We start from the raw sequence: 15,936 nt of genomic DNA, 5'->3' as shown, positions 1-15,936 counted from the left end.
CAAAGGCTGCAGGAGGGAGCCTGCTGGGGCCGGGGGGGGGGGGGTTAGTTTTCAGTTTGGTGCTGGGTGGTGGAATGCAGAGAACCCCAGAGCTGGGGTCTGAGCTCCCTGCCCCCCTAGAAGGATTTGACTGAAGGGTCCTGGTTGTACCCACAAGCTCTGTTTTAGACTGTATTCCAATTGTCCAATAAACCTTCTGTTTTACTGGCTGGCTGAGAGTCACAGTGAATGCCAGGAAGAGGGGTGCAGGCCCCGGACTCCCCCACACTCCATGACACCCTGTTCTTCTTGCTGGGCCAATTCCACAAGTGAGATTTAAAGGACACTGGAACAACACAAACTCCTTCATGTGCACTAAAAAGGGAGGGGGTCTCCGTAGTAGCCTTTGAATCTGGGCCCCTGAGCCCCAGCTATGAGCACAAAGGCTGTGGGGGCAACTACAGCAGAGGGGACCCAGCCTTGGCCCGTGAGATTCGCTGTTTGCCAGGGCTCAGGGGCATGGGTTTTGTTTCGGGCCCGAGGAGGTACGTGTGGCCGAGGGCCTACGTCTGTACGTACGCAGACAGTGATGTGGCACAGCCGGTCTGCGCTGCAGGGCTCAGCCACCCAGTCTGTCCCTCTGGGCTCCCGGGGGCTACTCCCAGCTCTGCCATGAGGAACCTTGGTTTGCAGCTGGCCCTGCTAAGGAATTCCACATCCCCACTGCCCAGAGAGCCCACAGCCAGCTCTCAGGGGCTTTGCCCTCGAGTGCCTGGCCCCAGAGGCACTGAGCTGTGGCCATGGGGAAGAACAGAAGAACTGGCTTGGGCCACTTGCATTGAAGGACTTGAAAATTAATGCACACCTTAAATTTAGCCCACTGGGGCCACCCGCAGCCCCATCTTATCCCAGCCTTGGGCTCCTCCTACAGCTCTTCCAATAGCCCTCAATCCTGACCCTCAGCTCCCTGCTGGCCCATCCCTGGGCTCCTCCTACTCCCAGCTGTGCCAGTGCCTTCAATGCTGACCCACAGACCCCTGCTGTACCAGCCCTGCCTGCTCGTGCCCCTCAATCCCAACCCACAGGGCTCCCCCCGCCCCCCCATGCTGGCTGTTGCTCCCTGTCTTTCATTCTCCCACAAGCTGCTCCTTGACAGCAGGGAGAAGACCAGGGGGGCGACCCTGGCCCTGCTGGCTACTGTGCCTAGTCCCCTCTCTAGGGCCCTCACCCCAGCCCCGCCTATGCTGCCCACTGAGCCAGAGCCAGGGATGGCGATAGACCTGCAGGACCAGGCCAGGCAGGCGAGTTCAACGCTGAGTCTTTACTAAACCAAAATCTACATGGGGCAAAGCACAGAGCAGGGGGCAAAGGCAGCGATGGGCGGAGAGGACAGAGCATGATCGGAGAACGAGGCTAAGCCGGCAGAGCGGGCATGTCTGAGGCAGGAGTGATTCCCTGAGAGCAGGCTGGGTTGCTAGCTGCTCTTACTGCCCCTGTGGCCCTCGTCCCCCTCGGAGCAGGCTCCTTCGGCTCCGAGATACCTGCCCTCCCCAAACGTGCACTGAGAGGATGGCACTGCCCTTCCTGGGCAACACAGCAGCAGCCTGGGGGGCACCGGTGTGGGAGGGCACCACTGAGATTACAGGGCCTACATGTCTCCCTGGTAGGGCAGACACCTGGCCTGGGGGGGCATTCCTAGGCAGCCCTCTTGGCATTTCCTCCCCCCCAGCATCTGTCTCCATGGGGGCAGTGGGATAGGGGCAGCTCGGAGACACAGGAGAAGCTCTCTCCCTACTACCCAAGCAGCTGGAGATGGGGAAGCAAGAGGCTGGGCGAGGAGGGGCAGGAGCTCCCAGAGATGGGATGGAGGAAGCTGTGCCCCTCGCCCCAGGAAGATGAAGGAGTCGGACGAAGACTATTTAACCCCTTTGGAGGGGCCCTCCTAAGGTCAGCCAGGCCTTCTCCCCCATGGCAGTCAGGCAGCCTGTGGGTTGTACAGTGCTGGGCTGAGCAGACCCGACACTCCTGTCACAGCAGGGTGCAGGTACCCTTGCGCTTGATCTCGGAGGCAGAAGTTAGCAGCCCCATTTTGCGCTCGCTGTAGGGTGGGTAGCGCAGGGAGTTCATGGTCTCCAGGCCCATACCGCGCAGGAGACAGGCGCGTTGGTGAGAGAAGGTGTCAAAGCTGAACTTGCCGTGGTACGAGCCCAGCCCACTGTTCCCTAGAAACAGAACAGAGCTCGGATACGGGCACAGGCAGGGCCCAGCCGCGCCCAGCCCACCGGGCCCTGCCCATACAGCATGGCTCAGTCACAGGGCCCAGCCACGCGCTCCCCCTTGCCCGGTACGATCCCAGCCCACGGGGTCCTGCCCACACAGCGCGGCTCAGCCATGGCATAGCTGCAGGCCCTGGTCACACCGGAGGAGATGCAGCCAAGCAGCGGGTCCCTGGGACGCTCTGTGCAGTCCCAGTGCTCCAGCCGAGGCCCAGTATATGCACCATGCCCTGGGCAGAGATGCTGGGCTCTGCTCCCAGCCCGTGTATCTGCAGGCAGCTGGGTCAGCAGTGGGAGGCTGCACGGCTCTGGGTGCAATGGCTGGTGCTGATTAGAGCCAGGCCCCGACGTGCCACAGCCTCTTCCAGGAGCCCCATGGCAGACAGGCCCCTTCCCCAGGCTGTGCATCTAGCGGCCCCAGGGACTCAGCCCCAGGCTTGGGGGCAGGGAACAGGGGCAGGCTGGAGGCCCAGACGTACCAATCCCACCGAAGGGCAGCGAGAGCAGCGTCATTTGCATTATGGGGTCGTTGGCACCAAACCCACCACTGCTCGTCCGCTCCAGCACCCGGTGCACCAGCTGGGGGGAAGCAGAGATGGGGAGTGAGGGAGGCCCATTCCTGCCTGATACTGGGGTAGCTGCGGGTGGGTGCCACCCCATCTGCTGGCCAGGAGCCCCTCCCACACAGCTGCTTCCCTCTGGGAAGGGCGACCGGGCCCGGGGCGGGGTCTGGAACACTGGGGCCGTCTCTCCAATTCCTACCCAGCCCAGCCATGCTCTCCAGCCATCCTCTCCTGCCCCCTTGCCCTCACCATGTGGTTACATCACTGCCCAGGCCTTGTAACAGCCACGCTCCCCCCCACTTCTCCCACCAGGGCGGTGCGCCACGTGTTCGCCCAGGACAGTCAGACCGTCTGACACAGAAGCAAGGGGGCTACAGGCACCAGGGCCGCCTCTGCCAGCCAGTGCCACGCACTGTGCTCATGATGCCCAGAGGGTGACTCTGCGGCTGGGGCCCTGTGCAGACCCCTGAAGGGCCCCAGTTCTATCCTCACGGTTGACAGAGACCTGGGCTGGTTTCATGTCGGTCGTACAGTCTCACAGTGCCACCCCCGTCTGGACACTTTCACTCCGCTTCACAGGGATTCAGCTTTGGCCTCTTCCCAATCTACTGGAACGAAGTCCAGCGCATCTGCTCCCGAACCCAGCCAATAGTGTCCACACGGGGGACAACTGCCCTGGGGTGCAAAGCAGAGCTGTTTTCCTGTGGAGACTGGCCCCAGGGTCGGGGAGGGGTCACACTGGCCCAGCAGTAAATGGGTGAAAAGCTGGTTCCAGCATGAGTCCTCAGCCAGAACTAGCCCTAGATCCCTGCCCCGCACCTTGCTGTCGGTGGCGAAGACGTACACGACCAGCGGTCGCTCCCGGCTGTTGATGAAGGCGATGGCTTCATCCACATTGGGCACGGTGACGATGGACAGGACGGGCCCGAAGATTTCCTCCTGCATGGCAGGCTCCGACGGCTGCACGTCCACCAGCACCGTGGGGGCTGTGGGGAGGGGGCATCACTCACTGCACAGGGGCACATGGCAGCCCTCATCCGCCATGGGTCTGCCCCCATCCAGCCCTGCCCTGGCACCGGAGCTCCCCACAGGCCCAGCCCTGCCACCAGAGCTCCCAGCGCTCATTTCTCCACCATCGGGGCTCCCCCGCCCTGCCTGGATCCCTGGATCCGCAGGCCAGAGCCCAGCTCCCTGGCAATGGGTCCCCCAGAGCCCCGCACCTTGACATGGGTCCCCCGGAGCCCTGCGCCCTGGCCAGGGCCCTCACCAATGTAGCGCTCCTTCTCATCTGTCTGCCCCCCGATGGCCACGCGCCCGCTGCCCAGCAGGGCCTGGATGCGCTGGAACTGCTTGTCACTGATGATGCGGGCGAAGTCGGGCGACTCCTGGGGGTCGGGGCCGAAGAACTGGGTGATGGCATGGCGCAGGGCGGGCAGCAGCTTCTCCTGCGTCTCCGCGCTGCACAGCACGTAGTCGGGCGCGATGCAGGTCTGCCCAGCGTTGAAGCAGCGCCCCCAGACCAGCCGGTTGGCCACATTCTGTATGTCGCTTTCATCAGCCACGTAGCAGGGGTTCTTGCCCCCCAGCTCCAGCGTCAGCGGCGTCAGGTGCGTGGCCGCAGCTGCCATAACGATCTTGCCCACTTGGGGGTTGCCTGCGGGGGTTGGGGAGACGCGTCAGGGCAGAGACTTGCCACTCTTCCACCCGAGGATGCAGGCAACCTCGGCCTCACCCAGGAGGGGAAGGGACCCTGCATCTGGCTGGGGCTCCAGTCACTCCCAGCCCCATCTTCAGGGGCCTCAGGGCTCAGAGAGTCACTCAGCTGGGATCCCAGCCCTGGAGAGCCTCCTCTTGGCCCAGTCAGGACAACCCCAAAGGGACCAGAGCCACTGGCCGGGCCCCAAGTGTGCGCTCTGGCAATGGGCTCTGGGGGGGCCCCCTGGGAGAGGGAAGGCAGAGGACGTGTGTAGGGGGGGCTGGATGGTGCCCTCTGGTGTGGAAGGGAAGGGGATCATGGGGTGGGCTGGGTCACTCGGGACATACCAGTGAAGAAGATGTAGTCAAACTTGTTCTCCAGCAGCTGGGTGGTCTCCGCGGGGCCCCCAGTCACCACAGCAAAGCAGTCCTGCAATGGGAGAGGGGAGGGTGTGTGGGGGTGATCCTCATCCTGCCCCCTTTACTCTGCCCCACTCCTGCCCTTTGCTGTACTGTTCCCTCTCTGCTCCCGCTGGCCCTGTCCCCGTCACTCTGGCTACCAGCACTGACGGGGCACTGGGGAGCAGCTCAGTGGATGTGGGATGCAGTGGTCGAGGTATTGGGGAGGCACAGAGGATAGCTGGGTGTGGGAGGCTGGGGCATGGGTCAGGGGGCTGGGCATGGTGCTAGGCATGAAGAAGTGGCTCAGCGCCTGGGGAACAGGAGATGGGCATGGTGCCAGGGGAGGGGGAAGCTCCTTACCTTGTCCAGGTAGCTGGGCAGCGTCTCAGCCACGAGCTTCTCAGTGTTGCTGCTGATCTCGGAGGGTTTGATGATGACACAGTTCCCTGGTGGGGCAGGCAGGACGTCACTAAGCAGCACAGATACCTCCCCTCCCCAGGGCCTCACTGCAGCACCTCGACCCACCACTGGGGAGTACTGCAAGGATATGCCTCCCAAGAAAACATCAGGAGCCTCATTTGGTGCTGGGGCAAGGCTCTGGGTCAGAAGCCCTGCCCTGGAGCACTTGGGGACCATGCTGGGGGTGGGACCAGGCTTTGGAGGTTGAGGTCCTTGACTCACCAGCAGCGATGGCCCCGACCAGGGGCACCAGGATGAGGTGCAAGGGGTAGTTCCAGGGCCCGATGATCAGCACCACCCCATAGGGCTCCTTCCGGATGAAGGCTGTGTCCAGCTGAGTAACCTGCGGGGGAGGCCTCGGCATCAGGACCTGGGCGGAACAGGTCCCAGGTCCGGGGGGGACTGAACTTGGCCGTGGGGATAGGAGTCCTAGTCTGGTCATGGGAGCATGTCCCAGTTCAGCACTGGATGCTTGTTCCCACACGCCACAGGCCTCAACCTGTGGGTGTTTTTCCTCCCCTATCCCCGCAGCTCAGCCCCAGGGGCGCATCTCCCCATTACCAGATTCTTCACCACAAACTCGTCCTTCATCCAGCTGGACAGGTTGTTGAGCGCGTAGTTGACCTCGTTCTTGACCAGCATGACCTCAGAGAGCTCTGCCTCCAAGCGAGGCTGGGGGCATAAAGCAGCATTAGCTTCAACCCCTGCCCACCAGGGACCCCCCCACCCGATACACAGCTCTGCCCATCCACCACTACAGACCCCGAGGGCGGTGTGGGGCAGGGATAGGACCAGCTAGGGGAAGCTCACTGGACGGGGGCAGACGCAGTGCCATCTCCCCTGGCAAAAGGTCCCCTCATGGGTCAGTGCGGTCCCCAGGCCAGTGGTGCCTGGACTCTTCGCCAACACCAGACTCTCACACAGCCGCCTGGGCGCATGAGGCCTTCGGCCAGCTCCGGGCAGCCAGGAGATGCTGACCCATGCCAGTAGGCGATCCCTGGCCTCAGATCTTCTCGCCTTTGTCACCTCCCAGCTGGCCCCCAGCAACGCGACAGGCCTGGGCACAGAGCCGTCCTGCCCGCAGGAAACACCAGCTGGGGCAAGTCACCGTAGCATATCTCCTCAGCACCACAAGAGCCCTCACTCCATAATCTCACCCTGCACTGGTGCCCCATGGACAAGAGAGACCAGGGCTGGGTCAGGCACGTCTCAGAGCTCCATGGCCTGGGCCCGGCGTATCTAACAGAGCCTAAAACCCTGGGATGGGGACCGGGGTCGACAGCTCCACTCCTCGAGCTAGGGGGACTCTCTGCCAACAGGCAAAGCTGGTCTGTGCAGGAGACAGAGCCTCCTCCAGGGCCGATCACAGTCCAGGGAACGAACTGTCCTGGGAACTAAGGTTCGTCCCAGCCTTCCCCTCCAAGGGCCAGGTGCTGCTCCCAGTAACCTTCGCTGACAGAACCCAGGGCAGCAAGGACATTTAACTAGACCCTACCAAAACACCCCCACCTGCACGCACTCAGTCCCGCCCCCAGGGGAGGAGAGAGGGGACCACATGCTGCAGTCACCTCGCTTAGCACATAATCCACAGCCCTCCGCTCCTGCAGGGAGGAGGGTGGGCCAGGAACCTGGGCAGACGAGACCCCAGTGCGCCCCATTCTCTGTGCTGTGGGGGATCCCCAGGGAGACCCCATTCTCCCTCCAACCCTGCCCTACAGGGAGACCTGCCCCCCACTTGCCCTGCGCTGGGCTCTGGGCTCAGCCACGACCGGCTCACCTTGCGCATGTCTGTGGCCATGGCATCCAGGATAGGCTGTTTCTTGTCATCTAGGAAGCGGCCCAGCGCCTCCAGCTGGGAGACCCGGTGCTCAGCGGTGCGCGTCTTCCCGGAGAGCCAGGCAGCGCGCAGGCTGCTCACCAAACCCACATAGGGGTTCATGCTGGGGGGAGGGGAGGGGAGGGGTCAGCCTGTCCTGGGAGGACCCAGAGTCCCCCCCCATCCCCAACTCTCTATCCACACAGCCGCTGACCCCCACCCACCTTCATGGCCACCGATCCTTCCCCCTGCCCATTCCTATGGCATCTGAGCCTCTAACTCCTCTCCCCCTGCACCTGCTGCATATCCCCATGCTCTGAGCCCCCTAATCCCCACCCCCTGCATTCCCTGTCCATCCCCAAGGCCTCGGATCCCCTAACCCTTCTTCCCCTGCCCATCCCCACAGCCTCTGAGCCCCTAACCCCCTCCCTCTGCATCCACTGTCCATCCTCACAGCCTCTGAACCCCTAGCCACCCTCCCCCGGCAGTCCCTGCCCATCCCCATGGCCTCTGACCATGTCCATCTCCACAGTCCCCAACCCTGACCCCTGTCGGGGGGGGCACAGGCAGTGGGGGGGTTGCCCCCTTGCAGGGGGTGCAAATGGGGAGTGGAGTGGTGCAGCCCCAGAGAGGCCCAAAGGGCTGGGAATTTCAGTGAAATCAGGGGCGGAGGGGGCAGCCCCGACTTGGACAGATCCCACAACCCTCTTCTGCCCCCTACCGCCCCAAGAAGCAAGCCCCAGTCTCACTGCCTGACCACCCTGCCCCTGCAGCAGGCCCCGCCCCCAGCACCTGTTCACCTCGCCCCTGCAGCAGGCCCCGCCCCCAGCACCTGTTCACCCTGCCCCTGCCCCTGCCGCGGGCCCCGCCCCCAGCACCTGTTCACCCTGCCCCTGCCCCTGCAGCAGGCCCCGCCCCCAGCACCTGTTCACCCTGCCCCTGCCCCTGCAGCAGGCCCCGCCCCCAGCACCTGTTCACCTCGCCCCTGCAGCAGGCACAGGCCCCGCCCCCGGTTCCTGATCCCCTCCGTACTACGAACCCGTCGCGGCTCTTTGCATTGGCACAGCCCCGCCCCCTTCCCGTTATGCTGATGACGATTGGGCACCGGCCCTCCGGCGGAGGAAGGTGATTGGCTGGGCTGGGGCCGGGCTGAACCAGGGGTGGGATCTTGTGGCCCTTCACGCGCCGGGATTTCCTGCCGGATGATGCGGCCACGGCTCCGCCCCCCGCGGCAGGGCGGAGACTAGAGCCATTGGCGCCCAGCAGAGCTGGCGGGGGGCTGGGAGCCAGGAGTCGCGGGTTCTAATCCCGGCTCTGGGAGGGGTGTGGGGTTAGGTGGGAAGAGCAGGGGGCAGGCAGGTCTGCTGGGTTAGAGCAGGGGGCTGGGAGCCAGGACCCCTGGGTTGTAGCCCCACTTGGGGAGCGGGGTCTAGTGGTTAGAGTGATGGCGGGGCCTGGGGGCTAGGGCTCCTGGGTCCTTTCCTGGCTTGGGGAGGGCCGTGGGGCCTGGTGGTTAGAGGCTGGGGGCAGCTGAGAGCCAGGACTCCTGGGTTCTATCCCAGCTCTGTCCTGCAGTTGTTCAGAGCACTGATTTATCCTCCCATCTGTGTCCCACACAGGTGTGACCCTACTGGCCTGTGGCCCATGGCTCCCTGCTGTCAGTGTGAGGATGGGCCTGCCTGGCCTGTGCTGGGTGTTGGTTTGGTTGGGAGGGAGGAGACTCTGCCATTGGGTGCTCTCCCCAGTAAGATGCTCGGAGGGGCAGGGACTGGTGGCTTAGCGCAAGAGCCCAGCGCTGCCGCTGCCCTCCTAGCCCCTAACCCTGCTACAGTCAGCAGGCCTTGGCCTGGGCCCCCTTTGTGTGATGGTGGTGGGGGGGGGGGGGAAATCTGGCTGCCCCAAGCCTTAAACCCGCTAGCCCACCCACTCGGCTCTGCACCCTACAGCTGTGGTGACCCTCAGAGCTTGGTGTCTCTAGGCACTCGGCCTCTCACCCCACAGCTTGGAGTCCGTCTTGCCCGTGTCGCTACCCGTGGGCGCCTTTCCTGGGGTGTCTCTGTTGCGTCCATGTTGTTACCCTGGAAGGTGTTGGTGGCTTTCAACAACCGTGTCTTTGATCTATAGAAAGTCACAGAACTGGTTAAAGTCAATGGCTGTGCTAAGCACCTGTCAGTCAGGCCAAAGGAATGGAGCAATTAAATTAAAGAGAGCAGCCAGGCTCCAAGAGATGCAGCAGAGGGTGGGGCCCTGGAGGAAGCAGAGACCGGGCTGCCTTTGGGCAGAGAGCTCACTGGAGGGGCAGACTTGGATTTCTGAGCAAGGGACCTGCCTCCTGTTTGTCTCTGCTGGGTGCAGGGGACCGGACTCTGCCTGCGTTCTTTGGGCAGAAGCGGGATTGCACCAAAGAACAGCCCTGACGCCTGGCCTCCACTTCTGCTTCTAATGGAAACAGCCTGGCAAGGCCTGAATGAACCGCTGGGGCTAGGGTGACCAGATGTCCTGTTTTTAAAGGGACAGTCCCGTTCTGGGGATTTTTTTTTTTTTATATAGGCGCCTATTACCCCCCACGCCCTGTCCCAGTTTTTCACAGTTGCTATTTAGTTACCCTAGCTGGGGCCAAAGGGGTGATAATGTTTTCAGCTGCAAAGGGAAATGCCAGGTGCAGCATTTGTGGGGCATGTGGGGGGGGGGTGCCCTGCTGCAGCTGAGGATGTGAAGGATTTACTGTGGATGGACTGAGGAAAGCCCCCGCGATGGGTAGAGCAACCAGGCAGAGCAAAGGGTGGCCATGCATGCTGTGAGTTCCTTAACCAAGAGACCCTGACGCAGCCCACCTGGACAGGTGGGGGACTCTGCTTCAGCCCCTGGGACAGAGAATGGGGTTATCTTCAGGAGAAAATGGGTTCCTTGCATATGCACAGCTCAGGAGTGATGACACAGCCCTGGAGCGGGTCTACCAGTGCTGGGAACCCTGCTTCCCTGCCTTACCGGCTCCAGGGAGTCTGGAGCGACGACTGGGTTATGAGAACTTTGCAGGGAATCAGGCCCATCCTGATTTCCCAACTGTTGTTCAAGGGGTCACTTCCTACCCCACCCCAGGGAGAAGGGTGCCCCAGGTTGCAGCCAGATAGGCAACACCCCCCCGGCACCCTCTGTACCCCACAACTTCTCTCCTGTGTTGCCCTCCAGCAGGAGAGCAGCTGCCTCCAGATGCTTGGCTCTTGCAGTGACTCTGTCAGTTTGCTCCAACATCGATGAGGAGTATGGGGTTATTTAGGGTTCAGGGGCAGGGTGTATGGGGCCTTGGGAGTCCTGCAGCCAGTAAGGAAGGAGGTCACTGGCACAGCACTCAGCAGTGCCCAGCTCCAAGGGGGACGCAGCCTATCCCAGCGGAGGGCAGGTGGGGGCACAGAGGAGCACAGAGCACCGCTCGGCTTGTGGCCCTCGCCGCGTTCAGTAGGGTGTTTAGGGGTACCTATGGGGTACGGGGCAGTGGCAGCCCGGGAGATGGGATTTGGTCTCAGGATTAGCATATGGAGCTATTGTAAATAGAGGCTTGAACCCATGGCCTCTGGCTCTGAAAGCGGGCGGCACCACTATCCGAGCGCCAGGGCCAGGAGCAATAGCCCTAAGCTTGTGACACGGTGCGCCAGCAGAGGGGAGTGGAGAGCCCAAAGGAAAGCCCAAAGCTTAGCCTGGGGTGCACAGCGAACACCAGCCCCTTCCTGGGTACATGCCAGGGCTGGGAGCAGGAGCTGTCACCCAGCCCCACCCACTCACATTCCCAGGCACTTGTAACTGGCTAAACCTGTCGGAGCTGCACAGGGTAGCCCAGGGAAGGGATGAGCCCAACAGCTTCTCTAAGGAGTGGGTGCGACCCACCCCAGGCAGGTCTGAGCAGTGAGATGAGACATGTGGGTCCTAGGAGCCTCCGGGCAACTGGCTCAGATCTCCGCATACAGCTCGGGCAGCAGGAAGAACAGGCCTGAGGAGAGCAGCTGGGACCCATGGAACTCAGCCATCCGACTGCCAGCTCCTCTCCCCTGTCCCAGGGCTGGTCCTTATGGGACCCATCCTGAGTCTGAGGGGATTTGCAGTGGTGTAAGCTTCTCCCCCCACTGCAGTATGTAACCTATCATTTAAATTAGCTTCTGTACCAGATGATCAGAGGATAGCTATGTGATGCCAATTTTTAAAAAAGGATCCAGAAGTAATCCTGGCAATTACAGGCAAGTAAGCCTGACTTCAGTACCAGGCAAATCTGGTTGAACTGTAGAGAAGAACAGAATTATCAGACTCCTAGATGAACATGAATTTGTTTGGGGAAGAGTCAACATGTTTTAGTAAAAGGGAGAATCATGTGCCTCACCAATCTACTAGAATTCTTTGAGGGCTCACAAGCAGGTGGACAAGGGGTGATCCAGTGGATATAATGTACTTGGCTTTCAGAAAAGCCTTTCACAAGGGTCCCTCACCAAAGGCTCTTAAGCAAACAAGCAGTCATGGGATAAGACGGAGGGTCCTCTGAGGGACTGGTAACTGGTTAAAGGATAGTGAAACAAAGGGTAGGAATAAATGGTCAGTTTTAAGAATGGAGAGAGGATAAATAGTGGTGTCCCCCCAGGGGTCTGTACAGGGCCCACCCAGATGCCCAGTTCTGCCCCTGTGCCTTCGGCATCCCTGCATTGGGGCTCTGGCCCTTGTATTCCTGGTGGGAGGAGCAGCGCAGTTTTGTCCTTTCCATGGGGGAAACTGAGCACAGAGCCAGGAAGAGGCTGGCCCTGTTCTGGCACAGGGGTGGGACTCAGGAGAACTGGGCTCCCTTCTGGGGTCCCTGCCAGCCTGGATATCTGAGGGCACTGCTTCCATCAGTACATCGAGGATAATAGCCCTGGCCCACGTGTATGCAGCTGCCATGGTGAAGGGGCACAGCCCAGCCCAGGTACAGGGCTTTATTTGGTCCTCAGGCCACCAGCCCAGGGCATTACCACAAGCCTCTCCAGGCTCCGCTCACTCACCAGACAGCAGAAGGCTGGGACCTCCTGGGCAAGGGGTCAGGAAGCTGCCCAGGGCCCAGCCATGCTGATGCTTCCCCACAGGTGCTATTTGCACTTATTGCGTTAGCCACCTGGTGAGCTGGACCCAGCCTATAGACGCCAACGTTGTCCACACGGGGCCACCAGGAGATATCGGACAACACTGACTCCAACTTGTTCCTGCCCTGGGCCTGGATCAGAGCCAGCACCCCCTAGAGGGGAAAGGCCCCTTGCCTATTCTCTGATCCCCTGAGCCAGCCTGCCCTCAACCCTGGGATCAAATAGGAGCTGGCACCTCCTAGAGGGGAAAGGCCCCATGTCCCATCCCCACCACACAAACGTGGAGCAGCCCCCCTCCCCAGGGCTGGATTGGAGTAGGTGCCCCCTAAAGGGGAAGGCTCCATATCCCATTCCCTGCTCCCCTGAGCCCTGCATGCTCTGGCCTGGATCAGAGCCAGCAACCCATAGAGGGAAAGGCCCTATGTCCCATTCCCCTTCCCCCACCCCACCCCCACCGGTCCCCCAGCCAGCCAGTGCCTCACCCTGGGCCGGATTGGAGCAGGCACCCCCTAGAAGGGAAAGGCCCTGTTCCAGGCTGGACACCCCATTGCAGTGGCTCAGCGAGGGGTCTGTACCTGAGGCACTGCCCATGCACTCCGGGGTTGGGTGCCGTTGAAGTGGGAGCTCGGCACCTTGCTGGCTTCTCGCAGGGATTTCCTCCGACTCAGCCCTCTCGACAGTGTTGTTTGCTCAGTGCTTCGCTCCGGCAATGCCCGTGGGTGGGTGGCAGCCAATTGGGGCACAGCAGGGAGGGCGGGATGGCTCCCGCCTCTGTGGAAATACAAAGCGGGGTGAAAGTCTACAGCAGTGCCACGCCTCGGAGATGGGGGTAATTGCCAGGGGGTGCTGTGAGCACCTCAGAGAACTGGGCACAGCCGCACCACACTGCCTCATTGACACCAGACACAGCCATGCAGGAACCTGGGGAACAGTGCTCCCTGGGAACCACCCTCACACCACCACCCCTGGGACCTGCGAACCCCATCCCCTCACCACGCCCCCCCCCGGATCCTGTCCTGGGAACCCCCCTCCTCACACTGCCCCTCTGGACCCTGCCCTGGGTACGCCCCTTCCCTCACACTGCCCCTCTGGAACCCCTCCCCTCACACTGACCCCCCCGGACCCTGCCCTGGGAACCCGCTCACACCAGCCCCAGGACCCTGCAAACCCCCCCCCACTGTCCCCCTGGACCTGCCCTGGGAACCCCCTTCCCTTCACACAACTACCCCTAGGCCCTGCCCTGGGAACCCCTTCCCTTCACATAACTACCCCCCAGGCCCTGCTCTGGGAAGCCCCTTCCATTCACACTGCCCCCCTGGGACCCTGCCCCGGGAACCCCCTCCCCTCATACTGACCCCTGGACCCTGCCCCAGGAACCCCCCTTCCCTCACACTGCCCCCCACGAACCCCCTCCCCTCACACTGACCCCCTGGACCCTGCCCTGGAACCCCCCTCCCCTCACCCACACACACACACAACACGGACACTGCCCTGGGAATCCCCCTCCCTTCACACTGCCCCCATGGGACCCTGCCCCAGAGGTTGACTCTCCGGGGCTCAGGTAGATTCCCACCCATCAACTTGGCTGGGATTAGTCATGATCTGATTCTGAAAACCCCACACCCTAATAATCCCACAGATCATGTGTGGGAGGTGGCACAGCTGGGCCCCTGTGCCAGCACATCTGCCCCTGCCACTGGCATGCCGGCAGTAACTCACCTCCCGCAGGGAGCCACATGCCTGCCAGCTCCTTGCCCTGCTAATTTCTGCTCCTGTAAGCAAGGGGTAGTGGCAGTGGTGCCCCAGGTACAGAAAGGAAACTGAGGCACCAAGACAGGAAACAGCCAGGCCAAAGTCACCTCCAGGAGCTAATGTCAGGGCAAGAGAGCTCCAGGCACCGCACAGGGGTGAGACCCAGTTGGCCTTGCCCTTCTCCCCCTCAGTGTCTGCGGGGAGACTCTGTGCTGCCTATGAATCCTCCCCCCGCCATAACAAAGAAAGGCTGCCAGCCCTGCCTGCAGGGGTGGGGGGCTCTGCAGGGTCTGTGGCTATGTGAATTGCCCAGCACATCTCCTGCAGCCTGCTGTGGGCCAGGTTGCACACTACACGCCCAATCTGGGGCAGGCTTAAGGCACCCTGGCCTGGTCATTCCTAGCCTTTCCCACTGGTGTTGATTGAGTTTAACCCGAGTCCTCTACCTTTTTAGTGTTGCTGCCTCCCCCCCAGGCCCCAATCCCCAGACCCCCCCAGGACTAAGTTACTCAAAGGTCTTTCAGCTCCCAACATCCACTGAAATCAAACCCCACTGTCCCTTTGAGGAGCTGGACCCAAGTTCTTTGCCTTGGAATTTCCTTTATTTGTTCTTAATGGTTGTAAATTGGCCCCGGGCCATTGGCCCCTGTGGGGCTGCCCTTGGGAGACCTGCCAATGGCCCCTGCCTGCTGCCAGGGGGCCCGACAGACCCTGCTTGTGGGGAGGGGGTGCAGAAATGAGAGGGAGAGCAGGTCCCTGGGGGGAGGGCAGAGCTGACCTAGCGCTGCTGGGGGGGGGGAATCCCCCCCCGTCAATTGCTTAGGTAGGGGGTAGTCCCAGCTGCTGGCCCAGCCTGAGCTGTGGGAAGAGGCATGGGAGGTGCAGGGCTGGCACACCGGACAGGACGCCAGCCAAACCGATCGGCAGCATTGTGGGGGTGCTGTAAGGCCGGCTCAATGCTTCCTCCTCACCCCAGTGCTGCATCTGCAACACAGGGCCCCCCAGCCAAGGCACCTTGGGATTCAGCAGCCTCTGTCCCTCCCAGAGGTGCCGGAGGGCTCAGACACGGCAGGGGGATGCAGAAGGCCGCCCCTCTGCAGATGCCCTGTGTTTTAAACAGTAACTATTTTTTTAAAATAACTTTTCTGCTTATAACAATAATTTTGATACAAATGTGTTTTAGTCTTAATTTAAAAGCGGTGAGAAAAAGTCAATTCATTTTAAACAACAGGGTTATACATTTCACATTTGAAATAGTGTGAAATATACAAAATGTGTTTAATTTATAAGGGGGGGGTCATACTCAGAGGCATGCTGTGTGAAAGGGGTCACCATTACCAATACAAAAAGTTTGAGAACCACTTCTCTAGGGACGGGGCTCTCTGCTATAGGGGAGAAGGGGAAATCAGCTGGTCAGCTTTGTTTGCATCACACTTTAAGCTGGTTTAGCCACAATGCTGTGTCACGGAGTTTGCTCAGAGTTGGTTTCTGTGTCAATTGTCTAAAGGATTGTGCCTGTACTTGGGCCCAGGACAGTGGCATTGAGCTGGGCCCGGGGAGAGGGGTCACTCCAGGCCTGTTGCTAGTGGACTTTGGTTGGGTAAGGAAATCCTAGCGCATGCGAGAGGAAAATTGTATTGCAGAGAGCAGAGGGGTTTTGCCCTCTGTGTAGAATCAGGGGTTGTCCTTTGCAGCAAGGCCTGAGAACCCATGGGAGCAGTGCAGAGCCCACAGCTGACTGTGACTCAGTTTGAGGATGCGCCCTAAGGCACAGCTGGAGCACCACCTTATTCCAACAGCCTGTGGAGAAAGTAGGTGTGCGGGGGTGAATTTGCCACAAGCACGGGTGTAATCTGATGAGCTGATTGTGTGCTCAGAGGAGCACAGAATGAAGCAAG

General features: G+C 61.2%; 1 protein-coding gene across 6 annotated transcripts; it reads right to left on the bottom strand.

Annotated features, from left to right (window-relative positions):
• Positions 1–1,280: 1,280 nt before the first annotated feature.
• On the bottom strand, positions 1,281–8,412 carry ALDH3B1 (aldehyde dehydrogenase 3 family member B1). Of its 6 annotated transcripts, none has more exons than XM_038406895.2 (10): positions 8,230–8,412; positions 7,152–7,314; positions 5,936–6,046; positions 5,597–5,717; positions 5,276–5,361; positions 4,862–4,943; positions 4,086–4,472; positions 3,638–3,804; positions 2,735–2,834; positions 1,281–2,201 (listed from the first exon to the last, which is right to left on the bottom strand). In XM_038406895.2, the coding sequence occupies exons 2-10, from the start codon at positions 7,311–7,313 to the stop codon at positions 2,008–2,010; spliced, it is 1,410 nt and encodes a 469-aa protein (XP_038262823.1). In that variant the 5' UTR covers position 7,314; positions 8,230–8,412; the 3' UTR covers positions 1,281–2,007. The 6 variants fall into 6 exon arrangements, 5 of the variants coding, with proteins under 5 accessions (XP_038262823.1, XP_043371971.1, XP_038262821.1 ...); XM_043516036.1 differs by having other exon boundaries at positions 8,223–8,362; XM_038406893.2 differs by having other exon boundaries at positions 8,169–8,248.
• Positions 8,413–15,936: the final 7,524 nt, after the last annotated feature.

The sequence above is a fragment of the Dermochelys coriacea genome, chromosome 6, assembly GCF_009764565.3.
Source record: "Dermochelys coriacea isolate rDerCor1 chromosome 6, rDerCor1.pri.v4, whole genome shotgun sequence".
Classification (NCBI taxonomy): domain Eukaryota; kingdom Metazoa; phylum Chordata; order Testudines; family Dermochelyidae; genus Dermochelys; species Dermochelys coriacea.
The sequence above is the reverse complement of the archived record's forward strand: the minus strand, read 5'-3'. Positions and strand labels throughout refer to the sequence as shown.

Coding starts and splice junctions, on each gene's coding strand:
- ALDH3B1 (XM_043516036.1), bottom strand. CDS start 8,248: ATGCAAAGAGCCGCGACGGGTTCGTA. Junction 7,315..8,222: donor AGAGCCGCGACGGGTTCGTA/GTACGGAGGGGA, acceptor CCCTCCCCCCAG/CATGAACCCCTATGTGGGTT. Junction 4,944..5,275: donor TGCCCAGCTACCTGGACAAG/GTAAGGAGCTTC, acceptor CTCCCATTGCAG/GACTGCTTTGCTGTGGTGAC.